Genomic DNA, 26,521 nt, shown 5'->3' with positions numbered 1-26,521 from the left:
AGAAAGGCAGTCTTGTTGGGGGGGTTGGGGTGGTCAGTTCGGTGGTGGGAGTCCCGTGGGGGGTCATGAGCGGCATTCAGTGGTGGGATGAGGAGCTTGGGGACGAGTCTCATGGTGGGTATTAGTGGGGTGGGGGGGGGGGTGCAGGGTGTTCAGTACTATAGTTACCCAGGATTTAGAAGTGGTTTTAATTCTTCTAACTTTTCCTGGGTAACTATTCTGGTGAGACAGTCAATATCATCCAAAGTTTGCAATTTATATACTTTTGGATGGCTCACATTGCAGGGCAATTACCCAATGGAAGTTTGAACTTCCTGGGCAATTGCTGTACAATCCTTACCTGGGGACTTCTGGGGAGTGGTGGGTTTTCCCAGAGCATCTTTGGAGTGCCCCCCAGTTACAATGCTCCAGAATCCGGAATTTACAAGCCCATGTCTATTTTTAAACGTTATTGGTCTCTCCAGGGATTGTAACAAATGTTTTTCTTGGAATTATGCTTTTGTATACACGCGCAGTCAGTTGGTAGTACAGATCTGAATATTGCTGAAAAGAAATGTTTTCAAAGCTTTTCATTTGGACAAATGCAAGAATTCCAAATTTCATATAATCACAATTTATGCTACAGGAGAAAAGGATGCTGATTGGCTGGCAAGTCGACTGATTGGCTGAGGCGTTGCCATGGCAAAAGCAATGGGGACCTATAGGCTTTCCAGTCTCCCACGTAATTCAAAAAAGGCACAAGGCTTGAAACTTGGCTTTTGTTCTGATGAGTGCAAGACAAAAAGTTTCATCTACGTGCCTATCTTTTAAGCAAAATTCAAATTATGCTTTTGATAAAGCATTTAATACTCATATTGATTTGGCTAGCTGGGTTGCCATGTTAAATTGAACTTTTGGTATATGAACTTGATTTAACAACTTTTCAGAAAGTATAGATCTAAAATATTTGTCTGATTTATACAGATTATGACATATATCTCAATTCTTCTCACAATAATATTGCAGTTGCACTTAATACCGAATAAAGATTTTACTGTCTTCTGCCAATGTTTGTATCCTGGTCAAGAATCACTCAATTAGAATTTGATTTATCTCTGATAAGTTGATGAGAGGATATTTTTACATATTGGGACATGAAATGGAGGGAGGTTTCATTGTCTTTTTGGTACTAGATCTTTCTCATCTACCGGTGCATTCCGACTTGATCATGAAAGTAGGGTTTTAAGACAGTACCTGTAGTTGAAAAGGATGTGACCTTCTTCAGTGCAAGATATAATCTACTTTGAAGAAGCTTAGTTGATGTCTTGGATCTTTTGACTGGTAGATGAGATGCAGTCAAAGGTAGGAACTTTCTGACTGAGACCTTTCCAGTTTGGCCTGCCACATTGCCAAACTTTGCACTTGATATTCTTTTCAAGGGCCCTTTGTTTTCAATATGTCTTATTCCGTGATGCAAATTAATCAAAGGACTTCTTGTACTGAATGACAAAAATGTACAGATATAGAAGTGTGCCAAACATTCATCTTCATCCAGTCATAGTTAAAGAAGTTAAATATCCCATTAACCTGCCAAGTCTCGCTTACTTTCATCTAACCCATTTCTGCTTAAGGTACTGAAAAAAAATAAACACACTCCTATTCATTTGTAACCTATCTCATTGGAATTGTCTGACATCGGTAACTGTGCTGAGAGACTAGAATCCTTGGCTTCTCTTTCAAAAGCTGCATTGTTACTTGGCCATTTTAAGATGTCCTATGCTCTCATTTTTTTCTCTGGAAATTTCCAAATTCATATTGACTCATCTTGCACCTCTACTAATGGCTAATATTTAATGCTCCAAACTTCATTCATTTGGCTCAGTCAATACATGGTTGCAAATAATTTATTGCGTGTATAAGCAGACCTCGCATGGCTCATGGCAAGTCAGGTGGATATGTTTTGTAATGGCATACACAAAATCCCATTGCTGCAAATGCTTGGGGGGGAGATTGCCGTTGGAAAGGGATGTTTGCAGGTTGCAGATGATTCCAAATTTCCATTGGGGAACTCAGCATGATGTAAATTCCTCTGTCGCTCTTTTTCTACTTTTGACACTTTGAAGCGTGACATCTTAGATGTGACAGACCATGCTAGATACAAGTAGACAAGTACAAGAAACAAGCTAGACAAGTACATTACCTGAAATCCGCTGTCCGAAAACTGGAATTGTCCAAAAACCAGACATTTCCCCCCCACCAGGAAACCTGGGCGCTGTTCCCAGAACAGTGATTCATCCATTTGTTCGTTCATTCATTCTTCCCATTCATTCGTTATCCCATTACATACATACTTCCAAGCATCAGCCTCCAAAATAAGAATGGTTTCAATGACTCCCATGGCCATTATAATTTTGTGTAATTGGAACGAAAATACAGGATATTGCATGGGCCCTAAAATTTAACAGCATTTGTATAATAAGTTCAAATACGTAACTGCTTATCACACAAGCACTGAAGTCCAGTGTCTTTCTTCTGTCAGGCTGTGTTGTGTTCTAGTTCACAAACTCGGAGCTGAGTCCACTGCAGCTCTTTAACATCCGCCTCCCCTCTGGCCCTCCCTATTTCCTGGACACAAAGCTGCCTGTTCTACCGACGGATGATCCAAAATCAGGGAAAAAATGAGATCTGGCACAAACTCAGTCCAGAAGTTGCTGGATTTTGGACATCGAGCCTGTAGCTAGATATAAAAAAAAGTTGAGCAGCCAAAATTAGGAAACAAAATAAATCAAACTTTTTTTTATAGACATTAGACCCTTCCTCGCCCACATACAGACACAGTGGGTGGAATTTAACCCACGAGGCGGGGTCCCAGTGGTGGAAGCATACGTACTTTCCGCTTGTGCGAACGGGATTCACTATTAATTTCAAAAGGCGGGCAGTGGCCACATGGGGCACGAACGATGATCCGGCGGGGGCCGGCAAGTGATCGAGGCTCTCTCATTTCCTAATTTTGGCCGTTCAACCTTTGGCAGGGAACAGGTCAGCTGGAGGACAAAATTTGCAGAGTTGGAAAGATATCATCCCCTCTGGAAGCCTTCATCCCTCTTTGCACTTTAAATCTTCTATCCCCTCAATTCATTTTCTTTATTATTCATTCATGGCATGTGGGCATCACTGGCTAGAGAAGGCCAATTAGGGATGGGCAATAAGTGTTGGCCTAGCCCCCCCACCAGAGCACCACCCCCCCCCCCCCACCCATCACTCACACCCTACTCCTGCAGTTCAATCACTTCCTGGGGCAGAATTTTCCCCTCCATTGGGGGAGGAAGTTCAGGGGCAGGCACACCTGTGATCGGCACCCCCGATCGGGGACGCGCCGCCATTTTACGTGCGTGGGCCAATTAAGGCCTGCCCAGCTTGACGTCTACCAGGAAGTGCTATGTGCTCCCTATGCTGGAGGGGGGGGGGAGGTTGGAGGGATTCCCTAAGCCGTGAGTGCACTCTTTCGCGCCTGTGCACGAAGAAGCACACTCATCTCCCTGAGGCTAAGTGCAGCCTCATGGAGATCGGCGCCAAATTCAAAAATGTTTAAAACAGAGGATTAAAATTTCCCTGACGTATCCCCTCATGCGTCACATGAGTTGGGACATGTCCATCGCTATTAGTTAAACTTTTATTAAATTTTTAAAAACCTACATGAAACCTCATCCCGCCCGCGGATGAGGTTTCACACTTTCTCTGAAGCCCGCTAGGGCTCCTTGCCTGCCCACCAACTTTAAGGTTGGATTGCCAGGTCCTTTAACTACTGCAATTACTTTTTAAATGGCCTCAATAGGCCGTTGACAGGTTGGCGGATGCACAGCTGATTCGGCTGTGCCTCCGCCGACCTGAAAATTGCAAACGACACGGGGTGACGTTGGGAGTTCTGCTCAACGTCATCCTGCATCGGTGTGCAGGTCCTTCCCCATCGCACACCGACTGGGAAATCCTGCCCCTGGGAACCCTCATCATTCCCAACCCCACTTCAGTCCAATAACCCCCTGCCCCCCCCTCCCACATTACCCTCCCCCAACCCTGCTTATCCTTGCCACTACCAATAGTCCAAGTCTGTGAACATTCCTCTGAACCACCCCTTCCCTCGGTGTTCAGCAAAGGCAACCACTCACCTATGATCTGAATGGAACACCTCGCCTGATGCACGACACCTTTAACCAGATGTAAATCAGGTGGCACCAGTTTCCCATTCACTGCTGACTTAACCTTGAAGGTCTGACTTAATATGGAGAAGTTGTAACTTAATGAGTAGTTGTGAAATGCAAATATAGGGAAAAGATGTCCCTGCCACTGGACACCGTGAGTCCCAACCAGCTGTTGAAATGCTGCTTAACTAATCCCTTAAACTCAACCTGTTGCTGAGAAGTCAAGATTTCAGCTCCCACCTGGTTAAATCAGCCCGTCCACCAAAGTTTCCTCTCCTGGTGGCCCCATTAAACTCTCCCCAACTTTTCTTTCTGCATTGGCTCTGGAAAGAACTTTCCCCTAGACACATACTGCACCTTTAAACTCCTATCAGCCCACCATTTTCTGTGATACTTCTGCAGCCATCGACTTTCTCAATATCTATCTCACCTCCACCTTTGATGGTCTTGCTCTTAAGGGTGAGCCTTCACACTCTCCCATCCCCAGTTATGACAAGTGTCGTTGCATTCTCAAGTTCATGAAGAGGCACAAACTCGAACAAATCTGGTGCACAATTGGCTCAGTCATCCATCATCAGGCCTAGACAATGTCAAGCAATACCAAACCTCCTTTGCCAAAGGGGTCCACTGCAGAGCAAAGCTAACTCCCCTGACTAATTTTCTCTATGACCAAACATCACTTCTTCCCTTCCACCTCCACCATCATACCTAAAAATAAATGTGAGAAGCTCATGGGCTTCTTTGTCACTGAGATTAAGATCATCCATCTAATTGTCCCTGCTGATTCCACACACCTCATCACAACTGTTTTCAGAAAGTCAAACCGCTTCCCCCAGGCCAGTCCTGAACTGACATTTTCTCTCCATCTTTCCTCATGTTCTCTTTGAGTTCATTTTTTTCCTACCTACCTGCTGCACCCATGACCCAATTCCCTTTAAAGTGACGAATGCCCAGTTTCCCTTACAGGATTTTGACACAAGAGGCGAGTTACTCTCCCCCAACCTTTGAAAAAATTCAGCCATTACACCCTCCTCAAAAAAACCCGTGGCAGAATTTTACAGAGCTCCACTAATGAGTTTTCAGGTAGGAGGTGCTGCTGTCTAAGGAAGAGGTTCAGAGGCATAGAGTAACTATTTATTGTAGAGCATAACTATGCACAGATATACAAGACAGTAAGTAGGCTTCTTCAGTCCAAGCCATTCAGACTACTACTAGTCATGTGACTCCCTTTACATCATCATGTGGGTGGCACTGTTTCTTCAGTCCCACATTAACCCTTTCAGTCCTGACTACTCTATTACTACTGCCGTGAAGGTGGGGCGGGGGGGGGGGGGGGAACCTGAAAAGTTTCCCACATAGCCTTTCCACTTTCTACCTACTGGCCCCTGACCTGTCTGAAATTTGACCAGTGGGTAGGGGGGATGGGGCGGCAGCGAGGTGCAGGTGAGGCCTAGGCTGGGCTACCTGCCCTCACCCCAGTTGAGACCCTTAAGTGGCAGGAGGAGATCATGGCTGGTGGGTGGGTGGGGGCAGGGTAAGGCCTGGCAGGTTAGCCTGCTTAGGCAGGAAAGAGAGAACATCTCCCTTAGGGGCCCTTCTTTTTCATAATCGGGAACCCCCCCCCCCCCGTCCCAAATTCTGCCCCCACCCCGCCAGGTGCTCCCTCCTCCGTCTGGCCTTTCCAATTAAATCCCCTTGACCACCCCGCTCCTCCCCCCTACCCACCAACCCTGGAGCCTCCCCTCTTATCCTCATCACGATAACCCCAACACGTCCTGGTACTTAGAATCTGGGCATTGCCAGACAATTAGGTGGAGGTGGGCTTCCTCATGAGTGAGGGGGCGGAAGTCCCACCTAGAGCCATCCACCGAGTGTTAAATGGCTGCGGGGTTGCGGATTCGGTGGGGTGCATTCCCTGCCGTCTGCTGACATTGTCGGTCCTGGGCTCCACCACCCAAAAAAATCCTGCCTCGAGCGTGGTCTCTTCTGCCCTTCCAAAATATCTTTATTTGCAAAGTGCCGATTTTGTTGTTATTTAAGCAATAAGTAAGACGTAATGTATTATGTTGTTTTAGCAGTAGTTTAGAAGGAGCAATGGCGAATCATGTTGCCCATTATATCTGTCCTGTCTTTTGGAAAAGGTCAGCAGGTCTGACAGCATCTGTGGAGAGAGAAACAGAGGTAGTGTTTCAGTTCAGTGACCTTTCGTCAAAAGTACATCCAACTGCATAGGCCTGAGCTCAAATCCTAGGCTGACACTCAAGGGCAGTTGTGAGGCACTATTAGAGGGGCCACCTTTCAGATGAGATATTAAACTGAGGCCCAGACCGGATTTAACGGAGTCCGCCAGAGTGGACTAAGTGGCAGGTGAGCCCTCACAATCGTACCGGAGATCACGTGTCCTATTCCCGCCGTAGGGAAAACTGACCCCCATTTATTCAGCAGCGGGAATGGGCCAATGCAAGGAACCCACCTGCTAACTAATTAGGCTAATTAGCAAGCCACTTAAAGGCCATTATCCCTGAGCCCACCAGATTTAATGGTGGCGCAGAGATTCTCCCGAACTCGTGCCAGTTTCCTGTGACCTTCTGAAGGCCAGTCTGTTGGGTTTGCCAGCAGGGGCCCCTCTTTCAAAAGCATCTAGTGCCCGAGGGACCCGGCATCGGGAAGGGGAGTGCCTGGCGGAGCCACCTCCTGCCCTTTCATTTGACCTCCCCTTACCGCGACCCCAACCCGCCCACAACTGTCTCCGGTGATCCATCAATGATCTCTGATGAAGGCCTCACTGAATTATCGGCAACAGCCACTGCTCCCAAAGGCGCTGTCTGTGATGTTGAGTTGCTGGCTTCTGATCGGCCGACAGCTCCCAGGGGCAAGATTTTTGACCGACTGAGGACTAAATTCTGTGGGAGATCTGTCATTCTCGACCAGTGGGCTGAACCTGCATCACGTACAATAAATTTCACTCCCCTGTCTGCCTTTTGGTGGATGTAATTGATCTGACAACACTATTTTGAAGAAGAGCAGAGGTGTTCCTCCAGGTGACCTGGCCAATATTGACCCCTCAACCAATATAACTAAAACAAATGATCTGGTCATGGTCACACTGCTGTTTGTGGTAGCTTGCTGTGTCCAAATTAGCTGCCACATTTCCTGCATTTGCTTCAAAAGTACTTCATTAGCTGTAAAGGGCTTTGGGATATCCTGGGGCCTTGAAAGGGATTAAATAAAAATGCAAATCTTTCTTCTATTTTGTTCTTAAAATTACCATGTGTATGGAGGTGGAGGTGATAATAGGAGAGATTTATTAGCATATATGAAAAGCCATGAGCCATCTTTTCCCCTCCAGAATAGAGTTCAGTTTCTACCAATATTAATAATACAACAATGCTCCCAACGTCCTGGGAATTAAATTACACGGCTAACAACGCTTTTTATTTGTTAAGATCAAGAACAGTATACATTATTTGCAATTGTTTCACAGCAATGAATGTGATATGGGGATCTGGGTGTCAGCTTTCACCAGGTGGCAGCATTCTTCCCTGTTAAGTCAGTTACTTGTTTAGCCTCACATAGGTTTGTATGCCAGTTCACAGCAACTTAATCAGGAGACATGCCAATGCATTGAAAAAATTTGTAATGGTTCCAGGGATGAGGAACTTTAGTTGCGTGAATAGACTGGAGAAGCTGGGGCTACTTTCCTTCGATAATCGGAGGTTTGATAGGTGTTCAACATCATGAGGGGTCTTGACTTGAGTATGCAGGGAGAAACTGTTCCCATGGACGGAAGAGTCGAGAAACAGACAACACTGATTGAAGGTAATTGGCGGAAGAAACAATGGCCACACAAGGAAAAGCTTTTATATGCGGCGGGGGCAGGGTCGAGGGGCTGAATGGCCTACTCCTGCTCCTAGATCTTATGAACATTTAGGATCTGGAACACACTGCTTGAGAGGGTGTGGTGGAGGCAGATTCAATCCAGGCTTTCGAAAGGGAACTAGATAATTATCTGAAAAGAAAAAAAATATGCAGGACTATGGGGGGGGGGGAGGGGGGGGGGGAGGGGGAAGGTCCTTGCAAAGCGCCAGCACAGGCAGGACAGGCCGAACGGCCACCTTTTTAACCAGTCAGTGAAAAAGCAAACTACTTTGGTCATAAAAACAAAAAAAAACTGCGGATGCTGGAAATCCAAAACAAAAACGGAATTACCTGGAAAAACTCAGCAGGTCTGGCAGCGTCGGCGGAGGAGAAAAGAGTTGACGTTTCGAGTCCTCATGGCCCTTCGACAGAACTGTAACATGAGGACTCGAAACGTCAACTCTTTTCTCCTCCGCCGATGCTGCCAGACCTGCTGAAAATATTTTGGTCGCTGGAAATCTGAAGTAAGAGCAGCAGCAGCAGCAATTGCTGGAATTCAGGTTAGGCAGCACCCCTGCGGAGAGGGGGAGAGAGAGAGAGAGAGAGAGAGAGAGAAGCAGAGGTTGAGGTCGATGAATATTTAGTCAGTTAAAAGCAAAAAGGGATCAAAGGAAATGGGGAGAAAGCGGGAGCAGGCTATTGAGTTGGATGATCAGCCATGATCATAATGAATGGCGGGGGTGGGGGGGGGGGGAGGGTAGGCTCGAAGGGCCGAATGGCCTACTCCTGCTCCTATTTCCTATGTTTCCACTTGGTTCGTCGAGATTTTTTTTTTTTGTCCGTGTCCTTTCTTTCAGCAACACCACAAATCTCATCTGTGAAAGAGACGGAGTTAATGCTTCGCGCGTCCACAGTTGACTCTTCCTCGGGGCCGCCTGCTTCCCTTCTCTCCCACTCGGCAGCCTTACCTGCGGCACATGCCCGCCGGAGACAAACCTGGGCGGGAGCCTCCGCCTTGCGCCTGCGCGCTGCCGCCTCAATCGGAGTCGGGGACACCCAGGTGACGGTTTTTTTTTGTTGGGGGGAGGCCGGGGGGGGGGGGGAAAAAATCTGTTCGCTGCGCCTGCGCACTGCCGGAGGGGTCTGCATCACAAGGGTGGGGGGGGGGGGGGGGGGGGGGGAAAATCAAGGCGCCGCGCCTGCGTAGTATCAAGGAAATAGGGCGGGCGGATTTTTTTTTTTCGCTCCGTCTTCCGTCCTGTTTGTTCGTCGTGGAAAGGAGAGAGGAAACAGGGTGGTGAGGGGAATAAACGTATTGTGTGTCGTTTGTGCATAAATACGGTGAGTGAGGCTGCCGGTTAAGATATTGCGATGGAAATTAAGGAAGGGAGGTTTATTTTTATTTTAAAAAAGTAACTTAAATGCTTATATTTAGCGAAGCCAGGACGACAACCCCGCCCAGCCTCGCTTTGTGAAGTAATTTTTTTTTTGGCGCTGAGAGGCGCTCGTTTGTTAACGGTTCCTGCGCCCTGAGGTGCGTTGTAGGAAAACGATCAGGAGGCGAGCGAGGGTGAATGTTTAAAGTCGTCGTTGAACGTTAAAAGTCGCCAGTGTCCGGTGATGTTTTTTTTTTTCTTCTGAAATGGCGGCGAGGTGGTAAAATGGCGGCGGCGGCTGCGGGGGCGGGTGGCAGCAGCTCCTTGAGGGCTCGGGGAAAGGGGGTGGGGAAGGGTGGAGAGGGGGCTGCCCCCAGCTCCTTGAGGGCTCGGGGAAAGGGGGTGTGGGGGGGGGGGGTGTGGGGAAGGGGTGGAGAAGGGGCTGCCCCCAGCTCCTTGAGGGCTCGGGAGAGGGAGGGTGGAGGAGGGGCTGCCCCCAGCTCCTTGAGGGCTCGGGAGAGGGAGGGTGGAGGAGGGGCTGCCCCCAGCTCCTTGAGGGCTCGGGAGAGGGAGGGTGGAGGAGGGGCTGCCACCAGCTCCTTGAGGGCTCGGGAGAGGGAGGGTGGAGGAGGGGCTGCCCCCAGCTCCTTGAGGGCTCGGGAGAGGGAGGGTGGAGGAGGGGCTGCCCCCAGCTCCTTGAGGGCTCGGGAGAGGGAGGGTGGAGGAGGGGCTGCCCCCAGCTCCTTGAGGGCTCGGGAGAGGGAGGGTGGAGGAGGGGCTGCCCCCAGCTCCTTGAGGGCTCGGGAGAGGGAGGGTGGAGGAGGGGCTGCCCCCAGCTCCTTGAGGGCTCGGGAGAGGGAGGGTGGAGGAGGGGCTGCCACCAGCTCCTTGAGGGCTCGGGAGAGGGAGGGTGGAGGAGGGGCTGCCCCCAGCTCCTTGAGGGCTCGGGAGAGGGAGGGTGGAGGAGGGGCTGCCACCAGCTCCTTGAGGGCTCGGGAGAGGGAGGGTGGAGGAGGGGCTGCCACCAGCTCCTTGAGGGCTCGGGAGAGGGAGGGTGGAGGAGGGGCTGCCACCAGCTCCTTGAGGGCTCGGGAGAGGGAGGGTGGAGGAGGGGCTGCCCCCAGCTCCTTGAGGGCTCGGGAGAGGGAGGGTGGAGGAGGGGCTGCCCCCAGCTCCTTGAGGGCTCGGGAGAGGGAGGGTGGAGGAGGGGCTGCCCCCAGCTCCTTGAGGGCTCGGGAGAGGGAGGGTGGAGGAGGGGCTGCCACCAGCTCCTTGAGGGCTCGGGAGAGGGAGGGTGGAGGAGGGGCTGCCACCAGCTCCTTGAGGGCTCGGGAGAGGGAGGGTGGAGGAGGGGCTGCCACCAGCTCCTTGAGGGCTCGGGAGAGGGAGGGTGGAGGAGGGGCTGCCCCCAGCTCCTTGAGGGCTCGGGAGGGGGAGGGTGGAGGAGGGGCTGCCCCCAGCTCCTTGAGGGCTCGGGAGAGGGAGGGTGGAGGAGGGGCTGCCCCCAGCTCCTTGAGGGCTGGGGAGAGGGAGGGTGGAGGAGGGGCTGCCCCCAGCTCCTTGAGGGCTCGGGAGAGGGAGGGTGGAGGAGGGGCTGCCCCCAGCTCCTTGAGGGCTCGGGAGAGGGAGGGTGGAGGAGGGGCTGCCCCCAGCTCCTTGAGGGCTCGGGAGAGGGAGGGTGGAGGAGGGGCTGCCCCCAGCTCCTTGAGGGCTCGGGAGAGGGAGGGTGGAGGAGGGGCTGCCACCAGCTCCTTGAGGGCTCGGGAGAGGGAGGGTGGAGGAGGGGCTGCCACCAGCTCCTTGAGGGCTCGGGAGAGGGAGGGTGGAGGAGGGGCTGCCACCAGCTCCTTGAGGGCTCGGGAGAGGGAGGGTGGAGGAGGGGCTGCCCCCAGCTCCTTGAGGGCTCGGGAGAGGGAGGGTGGAGGAGGGGCTGCCACCAGCTCCTTGAGGGCTCGGGAGAGGGAGGGTGGAGGAGGGGCTGCCCCCAGCTCCTTGAGGGCTCGGGAGAGGGAGGGTGGAGGAGGGGCTGCCCCCAGCTCCTTGAGGGCTCGGGAGAGGGAGGGTGGAGGAGGGGCTGCCCCCAGCTCCTTGAGGGCTCGGGAGAGGGAGGGTGGAGGAGGGGCTGCCACCAGCTCCTTGAGGGCTCGGGAGAGGGAGGGTGGAGGAGGGGCTGCCACCAGCTCCTTGAGGGCTCGGGAGAGGGAGGGTGGAGGAGGGGCTGCCACCAGCTCCTTGAGGGCTCGGGAGAGGGAGGGTGGAGGAGGGGCTGCCACCAGCTCCTTGAGGGCTCGGGAGAGGGAGGGTGGAGGAGGGGCTGCCACCAGCTCCTTGAGGGCTCGGGAGAGGGAGGGTGGAGGAGGGGCTGCCCCCAGCTCCTTGAGGGCTCGGGAGAGGGAGGGTGGAGGAGGGGCTGCCCCCAGCTCCTTGAGGGCTCGGGAGAGGGAGGGTGGAGGAGGGGCTGCCCCCAGCTCCTTGAGGGCTCGGGAGAGGGAGGGTGGAGGAGGGGCTGCCCCCAGCTCCTTGAGGGCTCGGGAGAGGGAGGGTGGAGGAGGGGCTGCCCCCAGCTCCTTGAGGGCTCGGGAGAGGGAGGGTGGAGGAGGGGCTGCCCCCAGCTCCTTGAGGGCTCGGGAGAGGGAGGGTGGAGGAGGGGCTGCCACCAGCTCCTTGAGGGCTCGGGAGAGGGAGGGTGGAGGAGGGGCTGCCCCCAGCTCCTTGAGGGCTCGGGAGAGGGAGGGTGGAGGAGGGGCTGCCCCCAGCTCCTTGAGGGCTGGGGAGAGGGAGGGTGGAGGAGGGGCTGCCCCCAGCTCCTTGAGGGCTCGGGAGAGGGAGGGTGGAGGAGGGGCTGCCCCCAGCTCCTTGAGGGCTCGGGAGAGGGAGGGTGGAGGAGGGGCTGCCCCCAGCTCCTTGAGGGCTCGGGAGAGGGAGGGTGGAGGAGGGGCTGCCCCCAGCTCCTTGAGGGCTCGGGAGAGGGAGGGTGGAGGAGGGGCTGCCCCCAGCTCCTTGAGGGCTCGGGAGAGGGAGGGTGGAGGAGGGGCTGCCACCAGCTCCTTGAGGGCTCGGGAGAGGGAGGGTGGAGGAGGGGCTGCCACCAGCTCCTTGAGGGCTCGGGAGAGGGAGGGTGGAGGAGGGGCTGCCACCAGCTCCTTGAGGGCTCGGGAGAGGGAGGGTGGAGGAGGGGCTGCCCCCAGCTCCTTGAGGGCTCGGGAGGGGGAGGGTGGAGGAGGGGCTGCCCCCAGCTCCTTGAGGGCTCGGGAGAGGGAGGGTGGAGGAGGGGCTGCCCCCAGCTCCTTGAGGGCTCGGGAGGGGGAGGGTGGAGGAGGGGCTGCCCCCAGCTCCTTGAGGGCTCGGGAGAGGGAGGGTGGAGGAGGGGCTGCCCCCAGCTCCTTGAGGGCTCGGGAGAGGGAGGGTGGAGGAGGGGCTGCCACCAGCTCCTTGAGGGCTCGGGAGAGGGAGGGTGGAGGAGGGGCTGCCACCAGCTCCTTGAGGACTCGGGGAAGGGGGTGGGGAAGGGCTGCTGCCAGCCTCTTGAGGGCTCAGGGGCTGCCACCAGCTTCTTGAGGACTCAGGGAAGGGGTTAGGGAAGGGTGGAGAGGGGCTGCTGCCAGCCTCTTGAGGACTCAGGAGAGGGAGGGTGGAGAAGTGGCTGCCACCAGCTCCTTGAGGGAGAGGGAGGGTGGAGGAGGGGCTGTCACCAGCCTCTTGAGGGCTCAGGAGGGCAGGCAGGGGCTGCCACCACCTTCTTGAGGACTCGGGGAAGGGGGTGGAGAAGGGCTGCCGCCAGCCTCTTGAGGGCTCAGGAGAGGGAGGGTGGACAGGGGCTGCTGCCAGCCTCTTGAGGGCTCGGGAGAGGGAGGGTGAAGAGGGGCTGCCACCAGCTCCTTGAGGACTCTGGGTGGAAAGGGTTAAGAGTGGAGGGGGAAAGGCGTAAGAGTGGAGGGATGGAGAGAGGGGGTGCCTCCAACTCTTTGAGGATCCAGGGGCAGGGGGGGGGGCAGGGCAGCCGCCTCCATCTTTTGTGTCGTAGTTGGAATTAAAACTGGTTCATTCTGCCTTTTTTCTCCCCTTCCTCTTGCACAATAATGCATCCCGTGCCCTCTCTCAGAACAGTGAAACATCTTTTGTCATTTGAAGTTTTGGCTCGGTGGCATTTAAACTCGCTTAACTAATCCATGTTTAGATTATATATAAGAGCTACACAATGTCTCTGCTCCTTTTATTAACTGTTCACATCCTTAGTCTGAGGGAAGTACATACATAACTTTGAATCTAAACACTTTCATAAGTACAATATCAAAGCGTGCAATATTAATTCTCCCTGCTCTTCTGACAGACCATTGTTTTAATTTTAACGGAGGAAAATTGTTTAAGTATAGCAATGTTTCCCTTTAATATTTTCAGAAACTTTCCAGACGTTCGTTTTTAAGAAAAATGAGGGTTATTCCATCTGATCTTCGATCCTGCCCAAACTACATTTAAAACATCGAAAACTCATGAAATCTGTAAACTTAATATTAAATCTAAATATTTTAATTAAACTGCCTCCTCCTAAAAACATCTTCATTTTAATTTATTTTAAATCTTTTATGTCATTTAAATATTTGGGGTGTGAAAATGAGAACTGGCTTGCAGGTCAGGTTGTTTTAATATTGCCCACTGAGGCATATATGAACTGTCTTCATTTCCTCATTCTTTAGGAAAATTCTCATCTCTTAAATGCCGTTGTACAGTGTAGCTAAGTACAAAAGTTGCCTTTTCTGTAGCCATACCAAATGCATTATTAAATGGCATGTGTTTAAAAATTGAATTAGGCCTCCCAAATAAATCACTATTTGCAAGAGTAGGAAGCATGTATTTATAATTTTATAGAAGAAAAATACTGCAGCTGCTGGAAAAACTCAGTGGGTCTGACAGCATCTGTGGAGAGAATTTTTCCAGCAATTTTTGTTTTTGTAGCTATAATTTTAATCCTTATCCAGAATTTATCTGCAAAACTTAAATGTAAGCGTGATGTGGCTTTTCTGCTGTTTCCTTTCTTTAAAAAGAACATGCTCCAATTAAGTAGGCAGGATCAGGAAGTAGTTTTTTTAATTTTGCATAGGTTCTCCCTCGCAAAATACAATTCAATCATTGCAGTATTTTTCGTTGAGATTGTAAATGTATTATTTTCTTAAGTGGTCTGTGTATCTCCCAGAAAACACCATGTCTGATGAAGGAAAGCTTTTTGTTGGTGGACTCAACTTTGATACAGATGAGCAATCACTGGAGCAACTGTTTTCTAAGTACGGAGAGGTTCGTGATGGTAAGGTGCTAATATGTACAGTATGTTCATTTGAAACAATTTTAATGTGGCCATTCCTTTACTAAGAAAAAGAATTGCAGGCCTGTGCCAAATATCCTTTTGTCACTGGTTGATAGCATTTGGTGTATTAGCTAAAATAATGTGCTGAACGAGATGACAACCAGGAAAGGAGACTGTCAGAATTGGCTGGTATTTGCTTGGAATGCAGAAGGACTGAAAAGATTGAACATATTGAGGCAGCAATATACTACCAGCATTTTTAAATGAGATGGTGACTACTTCAGTTTTTGTGGAAAAACTTAACACCCTCAAGTTGGAGAACTCACGTACCGAAGCTGGTTATTTTGGATTAATACCCAACGGCTATAATTCTCACCAGATTCTCTGTTGATATTCTTTCCTGAATAAAAAGGTTTGAGTCCGAGCCCCACTCTTAGCACACAAGTTTAGGTTCACACCCAATTGAAGATACTCCCCTTCCTACCTTTAACATGTTTCTTTAAACAAGTGTACTAGGTCAGGCCAAGGAGAACAAGTTAGGTGTGTTTTAATGCCTACTTTAAAAGAAAAAAAATTCCCCTTGTGTGCTATTTGCAGATGTTCGAAGCCCAAGAAATGTCTAGAATACTCCTAGCCTGCATTCTTCAATCAGGACTGAAAAATAATGATTTGTTATTTATACTGTGTTTATTTCTACATTGTTTATACTGTGATGTCAATCTAGGGTGCTTTGTCGGTGGGGGGTGTTGAGAAGAAAAGAGAGAATGAATAAATGATATCTGCAATTGCTGAGCCATAATGAACATTAGGAGAGGTGACTGAAATCATGTTTGAAAAGATAACCTTCACAAAGCCTTTTTTTTTGAAGTGCAGGCAAAAGGGTTTAGGCAAGGAAGAGATGATTCAAGATGGTTGAGGTTTCTCTAAGTATTGGGATGAAGGGATGTGAAGGATATGAACATTTGAACTGTTCAAATGAGGCACTGAAGAGTATGAGGGAAGTAGGTTGGGATGAGCCCCTGGAAGATTGTGAGGTATGTTTCAAATTTAATGCGTTGTGGCACAGACTGCCAAAATTCGGTTTATGAGGTTGGTTAATGGGTAAGTAGGTTTTAGTGTGGGACAGCATATGGGCAGTTGCATTTTCAGCAACTTGAAATTTGTGGTGGATGGCATGTTGAAAGAGAGGACAAGGAAGAAATTACAAAGGTAGCGTGGTGGGTGACATTAGAAATCGAATTATAGGATGTGGGAAGCATAGCTGTGGCTCAGGCATGGTACGAAGATTTTTAGATGTGGTTTGGCTTGAGCAAATGGTCAGGGTAGTGAATCAAATCTGGTTAACTACTGACAAATCTTGTGCTCCGATTGAAGGCTAGCAGGCTTCCTTGTTACAGAAAATGGTTCCTGGTATGATCAGTCCTCAAGTCAACCAATCTTGTCTAGGCCGCATTCCTTTTAAGTTGTGTATTTTTTTTTAAAAATACAACTCCACAATAATAACCGATCAATAAATATTATATGCAAGATGCTTAATTTGAAAATTTAAATATATTTTTAACTTGAGCACTTCATCTGATGCTGTTTTCTTTTCTCCTTACCCAATTTCAGTCCTTGTGATCAAAGACAAAGACACACACAAATCCAGAGGATTCGGTTTTGTTACTTTTGAAAACCCTGATGATGCAAGAGATGCCTTGGCCATGAATGGAAAGGTATATATTTCTAGATGAGTGTCTTTTAAAGGTTAAATGGTAGGCATTACGTCAGATATTTTAAACTGTCTATCTGGAATATACTCAAAATAATGAAAGTGTTTTATACCATAAAACCTCATTTTCCATTGAACAAACATCATTTACACCATTGTATACTGTCTCAACTTATCTAATTATATTGGTTCTAATTTCTTTGAAGTAACTTTATGACTTTACTCAGATACTCAACCAGTGAATTAAGACCGTAAGACATAGCAGAAATTAGGCCATTTGGCCCATTGAGTCTGCTGCGCCATTCAATCATGGCTGATAAGTTTCTCAACCCCATTCTCCCGCATTCTCCCTGTAATTAGGTTAGTGGACTAATTATCTCCTACTTGGTTAGCCCGTTTCCAGATTTCATTTTTTCCTCACTTACACCTAAAGATTACTTGAATGGAACAAGGGTTCATTTTGAATTCTAAACTTGGAGGAAAACAAATTGATGTATTGTGATTGTACTCAGTTTATACTATCAATACTGCTCCAGTATGGCAATTCATCTGTTTCATTTCTTTTGACGCTTTCAGTCAGTCGACGGTCGGCAGATTCGAGTAGACCAGGCAGGAAAAGGCTCTGGGGGGCGATCACGGAATTACCAAAGTGGGCAATCACGAGGTTATGGATCCCGTGGTGGGAGAAGCAGCCGTGGATTTTACAGAGGTGATTAATGATGGAAAGTAGCTTGCTGATTTGTGAATGTAATCGGGGATGGTAACTTATTGTTTATGGTACTGGGCTAGTAAACCAGAAGATGAGTTCAAATCCCAGCAATCAGTTTGTGAAGATGAAATTGATAAATTTGGTATTTTGTGGGCTTGCAGCAAAAAAAAATTGGTGCAAGTAGATTGAGATTATTCTGAAACCCTATCTGAGTCTTTTAGGTAACATTATCTAAACTGGCCTACATGTAATTTCTGTGCCCTTGTGGCAACTAGAGGCAGGTGATAAACACTGCTTTGCTAATGGCGAACAATAAACTTTTGATGCTAGTATTGGATGCGATTCTGTACAAGATGTCTGGGAGATCAGTGACATTCAGCATGGCAGAGTTTAACACATGGTTCCACCCCATTTGTAAGAAAATTTGACACCATGTGTTTGTTTTCAATTGTATACGATAGGCAAATAAAATGTACGGTAGAGGTTAAGCATTCCCCCCCACCCCCCCCAGCCACCTGCAACAGTACTTAAAGGCTAACTTGTTCAATCTTTCAATAGATGGTGACAGAAGTGGACGAAGCAATTACAGAAATGACTATAATAGGTAAATAATTGCATTCTTGCATATCAGTAAGTCTTATTTTGTATTGCATTGTGGTAACTACATTTTTTCAATTATAGGAGTCAAAATTCTAGCAGTTATGGCTATAACAGTTCAGTTGGAAGGTCGTACCGGGATGACTATGATAGTTATGGTAAGTACGTGTATAAACCTCTTGTTAAGCTTCCACTGCAACTTGCACTGGAACACTGAAAATCATAAGTTTAGAACAGTGTAGTTGTGGCTATGTGGATTACCATTTAATCTTGTATTTAAAATGTTCTCAGTTGTTCCACAAAATCTTAGAACCTCATCTTATTGGGACACAGATTTCCCATCCAACTGAAAAATTAGTGCCGACTAGCACATGAGCTTCAATTTAATGTGAAAAATTACATACAGCTTTATGAAATTCATGCTTTCTTAATCTCCCATTTGGGGTAAATGGGATATGTGGAGTTGTAAGTTCCTTTTTCACCTTTTTTCAATGTTGGGTTTTAACTGCAATAATAATGCCTTGACGTGAAGTTATTTTTAAATACATCAAGCTTAATGTAAGCTTTTATACCAGTGAACAATAGTATGGGCTGCCAAAATTCAGTATTGAAATGAATATGTGCCAGCCAGGAGTGTTTGGTATGGGATTTTTGGAAGGAGTTAAACCTGTAAGATTACTAATGTGTAGCACCGCTGTTGGGCATATTTTACTCTTTGGAAATTTTACTGCCACAAATGTCGACTTTTGACTTGGAGATTCAAGTAGCTGAAAAGCTGTTTTCAACCTCAACGTGCGCATATATCTAAGTTTTTGAAATGTAATCCTTCCTTTGACCTGGAAGTAGAAGCCAGGAGAGAGAGCAAGGACAAAGTTTCTAAAAGGCTACAGTGAATTAGCTGAAAACAAAACTAAGCAGGAGGAAGAGATGGGAATTCTGATGAGAAGCTGCATTTTAGATGTTATTGTAATTTAGGATTTTACTATAGCAATTTCCTTTACAAACTAATATGAAAGAACCTGATGTTTTATAAAATTCTATGATGAATTGTAACCCTTCAATTATTAAAGCGTTTTTAATAGTGTTTATAATAGGACTATAATTATGTAATCGCCTAACTCAACATACTTCTTTTAGATTCAAAACGTGAAATCTAAAATCTAGATTGGATAATCTGGATTTTACGGATCTGAATTTTCCGTTATCGCTTGTTTTCTGTCTCTGATCAGTTAAGTTCAATTCTAACAACTGGTTAAATGGAGCGCTCCTGATTACAAAAAAAGTGCTGATTACCCTCAATTATTGTTTTCTAGAGTCCTTTTTCTGCACATTTGTAAAGCAAATGTATCAAATCAGCTTAAAATTCAAATGAAATTTTGGTTTTCAACTCTCCTCCAGGACTGAAGAAATTATGAATGTCTTGCCTGTCTTGATGATAAATTTAAAGCACTATTTTCTAGTGCATTATTTTTGAGACCATGGCTTCTGCTATTGGTGTTTGAACTCCCTTTGCACTATTTAATCAGCAGTATATTGAAGGAGAGGGAGGTGACTGACATGAAATAACCTCTTCTGCATTATGCTCCCTGGGGCTTTGGCTGCTGAGTTTTGTTCACAGAGCTTTAGGAGTGGGTCTACCAGCCCTATCAGTGAACTGTCTATCTAATTGGCAATGCATGTTGCACATTCTTTGGGCATTTACAGTGCTGCAGCTATATACTTCTGCACTTAGAAGGAGCTTCGGAAGCTCCAGGTTATCCGCATTTGTACCTACAGCATCACTAATGCGTTCGAAGGGCATTTGTTTTGTCCTGATTTTCAATGGGCAACATCATGAGAGATCCTTTAGCTTTGATATTTCTCTTGGTACCTCAATTTCTGTCTACAACATTACTATAACGAAAGGAAATTGTCTTGGCTGTGGATGTTGCCATAATATCTTTCAATGGCATTTTGTATGAAGTATTAAGAGGTGGGTGCTTCATATGCTAGCCTTCTTTCTTCTCTTACCTCCTTCCTCCCCTTTTGACTTATATCTATAACCCCAAGAAAGAGACTTGGAATGAAATATTCATCCAAGAATCTGACAAACATAAGAGCTTGTCAGTTGAAATAGATCCCCAAATTGGAATTTTGCGCTGCCTGCCAGTTGCTTGTTTTGAATGTACTTAAGTTTGAGCCTTACTGGTACTAGCACCTCATGCAGTTTGTACTTAAAGTTAATGGTGTTAAAGAAGGAAAGTGTGTACCAATCAGTTGCTATTTTTACAATCTGATAGAATATGGAGAGGCTGAATTAAAAATGTATTACAAATTCTTTACATTGTGCCTGCTTCTCCTCCTCCAGCTACAAATGAATAATCAATCTCCTTGAATCAAGATCATCCTCCTTTTGGCTCTTGAGTTTTGGAACTACAGAAAGCAGTTATCTTCTGAACTTGTTGTCTGTTTTAACATTATCAAAATTATTGACAGTCTGATAGCTTCTGACTTGAATGTGCATTTACTTTTAGGTCAAAAAAGACCTATTGAGCCTATTTATTTTAAGTTTTCACTTTCAGGCCTACACCTGTAAAGAACAGACCTGGTCTTATTTTTATCTTGTTGAAATCCTCATCTGTTCCTCTCCCAACCCCACAGTTTTTGTAGAATTTTGATATTTCTCTTTTTTTCTCTCTCCCCTCTGCTGGCCATAAAAAGACCAGTTTGAGCTAGATCACAAAAGCTGTGCATGTTGCAGAGTATTGACTTTTTCGAGCTTATTTGTTGAAATACAATTTTACGCAGATTACTTTCCTGATGGTAAATCAGCATTCAGTCGTTCTGCCTGTCATTAAAAATTAACTTGCAGTGGAATGTTCAAACTGCTGGATCTTGAGTATTTTGCATTGATCCTGTTAAGATACAATTTGCAAAAAAAAAAAATGCATTCATTTTCAATCTAATATAGGAGGCTTGTTTTTGGAAAATTATATACTGGTAAAGTTGGCCATTTGTTCATGCTGTATTTCATGTGCAAGGATGAAACACTTTTTTTTGTATAAACTTGGCTTTTTGGAAACTGATTAAAGAACCTTGCCCAAAGATCTCTTGTTGCCTTTAATCGACCTTAAGTGTCACAGTGAACCCTGTTAACTGAAGTTCATCCAATTTGGATAAAATGTAGCAACTGAAATTGGATATTGAATTCTTCATTTTAAAACATGTGACATTCTAATTATTGTATCCTTTATTTACCTCTGTAATTCTAAATACTGAATTCATGACTAAGAACTCCATTTTCTATCTTTACCTATAATTTAAATAACTACATGCTACATAATTTCTTAGCTCAATTTTTTTTAATGTGTAATGGAGGTTGCCAGAAAAACAAGACTGCTTTGTTTCCTGGCTAACTTTTATAACTATTAATAACAGTGCTTTTAGAAACAGCACTTTAAAAAAAAACTCACCTATTTGAAGGGAAATATGTAGTGCATCATTCTTGTGTGTTTAAAAGTGCAAGTGAGATGACAGACATTCTGTTTTATAATGTGTTCTGCAATTTAAGTCTAACTTTTTTTTTTAAATGTTGATGACATTTTGAACCAAACTTGAATTGGGGGTGGGGTGAGTGATGGACTTTGGACCCAGTTACGCAGGGGAGATGAATTATATTGATCTTGTTCATTTTCAGTGGTTTCCTCCTTCCTTCAGGTCCCCTCCCTTCTTATTATGACCAAGCAAACCAGATTCTCTCTTTTTTCGATTAAAGATAAATTTGCATCATCTAGACTATTTTTGAAAAGGCATGAATAAGTAACTTTGTTTTGTAGTTAGTGCGGTGTAATTTAGGGTTTGGTCCACTAGCTCAATACAAATGTGGTAATCCATATCTCTTTCTTTTGAATGGCTCGCCTAAATGTATTTTTTAAACCTTCATTCTGAGTTGTATGAATAATACTATTAATTTTTCTGGGTAACTAAAATTAGTAGTCATAGATTAAAACCGCCATGTTTCTTTCAGTAGGGAAAGCTAGCTTGCTGAGATTGAAACATGCCAGACTAAATTCACATAACTGTTCAAGGAAATATAAATCAGTCCTGAAAGGAGTCCAAATGACACTTCATCCTAGAATTCAGCGTTCAGATAAAATCATTGATCTCATTCTAAGTTACAACCCTAGCCCCAAAGGTAATTTTTTTTAAATTAAGCAATTCTCGTGTGGAATGTAGATTCTTCCCTTCTCTTTCTCCCTGCCCAAGAATCCTGTTTCACCAGGCATTTAAGTGAAACTTTTCTCAGACCATCTTATCTGAAAGCACTTCCTGCTTAGGTTTGTCCTTTTTAATATTCAAAACTTGTGCAACAATTACATGAATTAAGATAACAGCCCATATTACCTGTCAAAAAGATGTCATATACTTCACAATATCAAGATTTTTGCTAGCTTTGCTGAAGGTAGTGGCATTGAAGAATGACGTGTTCCTCCTGCAAGGAAACTTCAGCTGGTTATGGCTAATGCATCAGTGGACATAATCATAGCCTTGAGGTAACTTATTTTGCTCTCGTACAATGTCCACTTTCCCATTTCGTTAAGCTGATCCGTTTTAAATGTTCTGGTGATGTACTTGGAATAAACTTGAGTGGATTTCCTCCTTGGCCTCCTTAATGTGTACATCTCTATATAATCAGTTCAAGCGAACTACTGTTCCCTTGTTTGGAAAATACACCCAAATCAAGTTGGCTTGTTGCCATTGGATGAAAAGACCAATGAAGAACTCTTGATGTGAAACTGTCCACTTCATACCATGGACCTTAACTTGGCAAATTCAGCAATATGAATGTTAAGGTCAACTGTGCTGTTAAGTAGAAGGGAGAGGAATTTGTGCCTTGAGTGATTTTTACAAATATCCCAGTTCACAAGTTATTCCCAATATTACACAGCAGACATTTCTAAACTGGGGTTCGCAAGGTCCCCAGATTTCAGTCTGGGGCCCAGCATACCACAAGCAATGGTTCGAATTCTGTTTTTGATTTCTTTGTATTTAATTTAGTTGCATGTTTATCATTGAATAGTATTGTTTTCTGCAATTCTACCACTATTCCCTTTTGGGTAGCTAATCTCTACAGGAAATTGGAGTGGAGGATCTGTTAGGGTTTGGAATATTGCAGAGTCTCCTCATAATTTGGAAATATACCTGTAGATTGTGATGAGTGGACACTTCAGTTTTTTCTAAAATGCAGACTTTGATTCTCCCCACAACTTTTTAAATTGGAAAACTAACCCATTTAATGTTTAATTCATACTGGGTTGTACTTGTGAACATGCTTGAATTTCTCAATTGTGCAAATACTATGCTTGAATTTTTGGATTTGCTAAACAGACATTTTGAAAGCAAGGACTATAGAAAGTCTTTAATTAGCTTTCTGATGACCCGCTTAAACTTTTGTGCTGGAGTAGAATTAGAAATTGTGCTGGTTAGAGAATTAGTTAATGGATTAATATTTGAAATAACATGTTAGAAAAGGTTAACTTATTGACTTTCTGTTGTAGAATGAGCAAAGCTGAAGTAAGAAGATTGTTGTGTTTAAAAGTTTGGAGAGGAAGAGGTGAAATCTCATGAAATGTAATGTAAGTACCCTGTACTTTCATTAGTTTAAAATAAAATTCATACAGCAAGTGAGTTTGTTACTAGAAAGTTAATTTTTTGCACACATCTGCATTTGACAGTAGAAATTTAGAGAAAAGGACACAATTTTGAGATCTCCATTTGTTCTTTTTCAATTGTAAAACTAGGATATTAATTGCGATTAAGCTTTTGCCTCTTTCAATTTTGTCTTTTCCATTCAGTCAAGTGACTATTTACATGATATTGTCAGATTTAGGAATCCCCTACTAGGTGGAGATCAAAAATTAATTAACGCCAATGCCTCTTGACCAACCTTATCTTGGAGTTTTGTTCATTATGTTGGTATAAATTAATCAGGATTGGGGAGGGAGAAGAGAATTTCACCTTTGGGGGGAAAAGTGACATTTTGCTCATCACACAACATTAGTTACTGTTAAGTAGTGATTAACGATGTTGTTTTAGCCTAATCCAAGATTTTGAATGCTTCTATAAGTTTGCTTTTTACTGGGTGTTTCTTCTTTTTCCCACTTCTTTTAGCCCTCTTCATGTGTTCCAGCAGTGTATTGGGGTCAATGAGTCGATCCTTGAATGGTTTCTTCAATCTATTGTTTGTAGAATATTGTATCTAATAACAAAATATAATTGGATTTAAGCAAGATCTTAGTTCACCATTGTAAATACCAGTTGTAAATATGGATTTTCAATATTTGATACTGTAAGATTTGTGTCATGAGTTTTTTGAAAGTATGTCAGCAAATTCTTGGATCTGGGTCTGATGCACATTTGATTGTTCAATCTTTGTTAATGCTGTGTTCACTCATTTCAGGCTGATTCTTCTGTTTGAAAGAAAAGGAAGAAAAAAAGAAAAACATTTTTAGCATAGTTGCAGTTAATGTTTTCAGGTAACTGGCCAATACTTTTGTTGGATTAAATTGTTTGTGTCCAGCCTACAGTTTTCTCCTCCTATTTCATTAGACATTAAAATTGTGGAGATGGCATTCTTGAAAGCATTATAATTAACATATTGAGTGCTCCAAGTCCCCACCAAAGTCTAAGAAAAAAAAAACTATGCCAGTTGTTGCACAATATGCTGATCTGAAGAGTTGTGTGTGTGTGCACACTGTTAAATGATGAACTTTTCCTTCAATCTCTTATGCACCAAATTCTGTCCAAAAATGTTCCATCTCTAGCTGAGCACTACCAAACCAATCCTGACTCTGCATCACTGGTTACTTTAAGAAACAATTAAAATGTACTGTAAATGAGGACTTGTACTGTAAAAAAAAAAATTATAGAATGTACTTCAAAACTGTCAATTAAATGTTGTAGTTCTGTTGAATGTGGTTAGTGTTTTTACTTAACAGTTAACTGGTCAAGACCCATTTTTGTGCTTTACAATTGAAATATCTACTGTGCTACAAAAAAAAATCCTATTTGCTGTCTAGAGTAAGACTGCTTTGGATGGATGGCAGATGCTGACAGGACACTTAAAAGCTACATTATCTGAATTGACATTCATTACACTAAAGATTGTCCTTGCAGCATTTCATTTCCAAACTATTTTAGCGCTAAGTAATGAGTTACTGACTGAGTGGGAATTGCTAGTTGCAGTAACTCAGCCATCATAAAAATCACATCATTGGCAGGTGGCAACTTTGGTCAGTTGAACAATGTTTTAACTGATAATTAACACTATGCATGTGCATATGCATAATGAAACATTTCTAAAATGAATTGGTTACATATGAGCACTTTGTAGATAAGATGAATGGAGCCTGTTCTGCTTTTGAAATAGAGTATTTGCAGTTAAAAGGTACTTTGCCATTTGGTTTCCTGAAAGTGACGTTGCTCACTTGTTACCCACAAATAGGATAGTGCTGCTCTTTATAAAGGCAGAAAAGTCATTTTGCGATTCAATAATAAATTAGTGTCATCACCATATTAGGTCACGCTCCTCTGCTTTTGTGTTATCTCTGAACTGCAAGTATTTTTTTAAAGCATCATCCTTGGTTTTGGCTTTTCCATTCTCTTTGCTCCTGCTGTATCACTATAACATACAACAATCTCAAACTCTTAATGTTTGCTAGTATTCAGATGTAACTGAGTAAAGTAGGGTAAAAGTGTAGTTGGAATTGAACGCTTTATGCTGAATTATCAAGAAATGTAACTTCCTGGAAACATTTTACACAAGGTTGTGTGGGGGTTTTGAACTGGATTAGAAAAGTTATGTAAATTTTAATCTCCATTGTAAAGATTCTTAAACAGAAGCTAATCCTTTACTGACTGAAGACTTTATTTTAGACCTGTAAATAATTCTATGCAAGGGCCAGACACAAGGTTTGCTCCAAAGAGATAATTGAATTAGTTGTGATAGTAAGGAAATACATTTTACTTAGTTTCTAATATGGCCATGTGGCAAAAGTAAATGAACCACCTGATGTCTAGTAGATGCCTTAATTGTCTATAAACGGCGAGTCTTAACTTCTGAATGATCAGGAAATTGTCTTCAACTGAGCGAAGTTCAACATAGCTAAATATGTAATTGATCAGCTGCCCTATGATCTCTTTACACTACCTATTTGTGTGACTGACTGACAATCAAAAGCTATTAGAAAAATGACAATGTCATTTTGAGTTGCATATGATATTCAATGTTAATTTCATGCTGTGTAATTATCTAAATTGAAAATAAACCTGACTTCTCAGGCTGTTATCTAAAGTCTCTTTTAGAGATGGCTGAGAGCATAATTGTTCAGACTGATCTGTATTGACCTTATTTATTTCTGTGCCATACGCAGGAATTTGAGATATGCTTCTGTTTGTGAGACTGCCTTTGTCATGATGACCAGTTACAGTTTAGAAGGTTACCTAAGTGCACTCAAACCTGCCTTCCAAGTATTTATATAGAATTGGAGCACAGAAGGAGATAATTTGTCCCATTGTCTGTGCTGGTATTTTTATTATCCCAGTGATTGAACTTATTGTCCTTTTTAAATATGTCACCTGTTGTGCAGAAGGCTCCACTTTTTCTCTCAAGGATAGTGGAAATGCATAACTCATGGGGTATAAAAACAGGAGTTGGGTATTTATTCCCTTACACCTGTGCCTCCATCTGATCTGTACCTCATTCATTTAATATCCATTATCCATATTCCTTGATGCTCTTAATTGATCTCTTTC

At 44.9% G+C, this 26,521-nt stretch overlaps 2 protein-coding genes across 9 annotated transcripts in view; both read left to right on the top strand.

The window, feature by feature from the left end:
- The first annotated feature begins 9,241 nt into the window (after positions 1-9,241).
- On the top strand, positions 9,242-26,098 carry LOC121286955 (cold-inducible RNA-binding protein B-like). 3 transcript variants are annotated; one of them, XR_005945129.1, is made up of 8 exons: positions 9,242-9,377; positions 14,604-14,711; positions 16,323-16,426; positions 16,999-17,131; positions 17,690-17,735; positions 17,813-17,886; positions 23,266-23,343; positions 24,168-26,098. XR_005945129.1 is itself a non-coding variant. In XM_041204298.1 (7 exons), exons 2-7 carry the CDS (start codon positions 14,612-14,614, stop codon positions 20,087-20,089), a joined length of 471 nt encoding a protein of 156 aa, XP_041060232.1. In that variant the 5' UTR covers positions 9,242-9,377; positions 14,604-14,611; the 3' UTR covers positions 20,090-20,812. The 3 variants fall into 3 exon arrangements, 2 of the variants coding, with proteins under 2 accessions (XP_041060232.1, XP_041060233.1); XM_041204298.1 differs by lacking the exons at positions 23,266-23,343; positions 24,168-26,098 and adding an exon at positions 20,076-20,812; XM_041204299.1 differs by lacking the exons at positions 23,266-23,343; positions 24,168-26,098 and adding an exon at positions 20,076-20,812 and having other exon boundaries at positions 9,279-9,377; positions 14,585-14,711.
- The window catches only part of LOC121286954 (cold-inducible RNA-binding protein-like), a 44,057-nt gene continuing 41,715 nt past the window's right edge, over positions 24,180-26,521 (top strand). For all 6 annotated transcript variants that reach the window (XR_005945127.1, XR_005945128.1, XR_005945124.1 and 3 more), the window contains exon 1: positions 24,180-24,243. The gene's annotated coding sequence lies outside the window, so the exon portion shown is untranslated. The remainder of the gene's footprint in view (positions 24,244-26,521) is intronic.

Source organism: Carcharodon carcharias, chromosome 14 (assembly GCF_017639515.1).
Source record: "Carcharodon carcharias isolate sCarCar2 chromosome 14, sCarCar2.pri, whole genome shotgun sequence".
Classification (NCBI taxonomy): domain Eukaryota; kingdom Metazoa; phylum Chordata; class Chondrichthyes; order Lamniformes; family Lamnidae; genus Carcharodon; species Carcharodon carcharias.
This window is presented reverse-complemented; position numbering and strand designations above follow the sequence as displayed.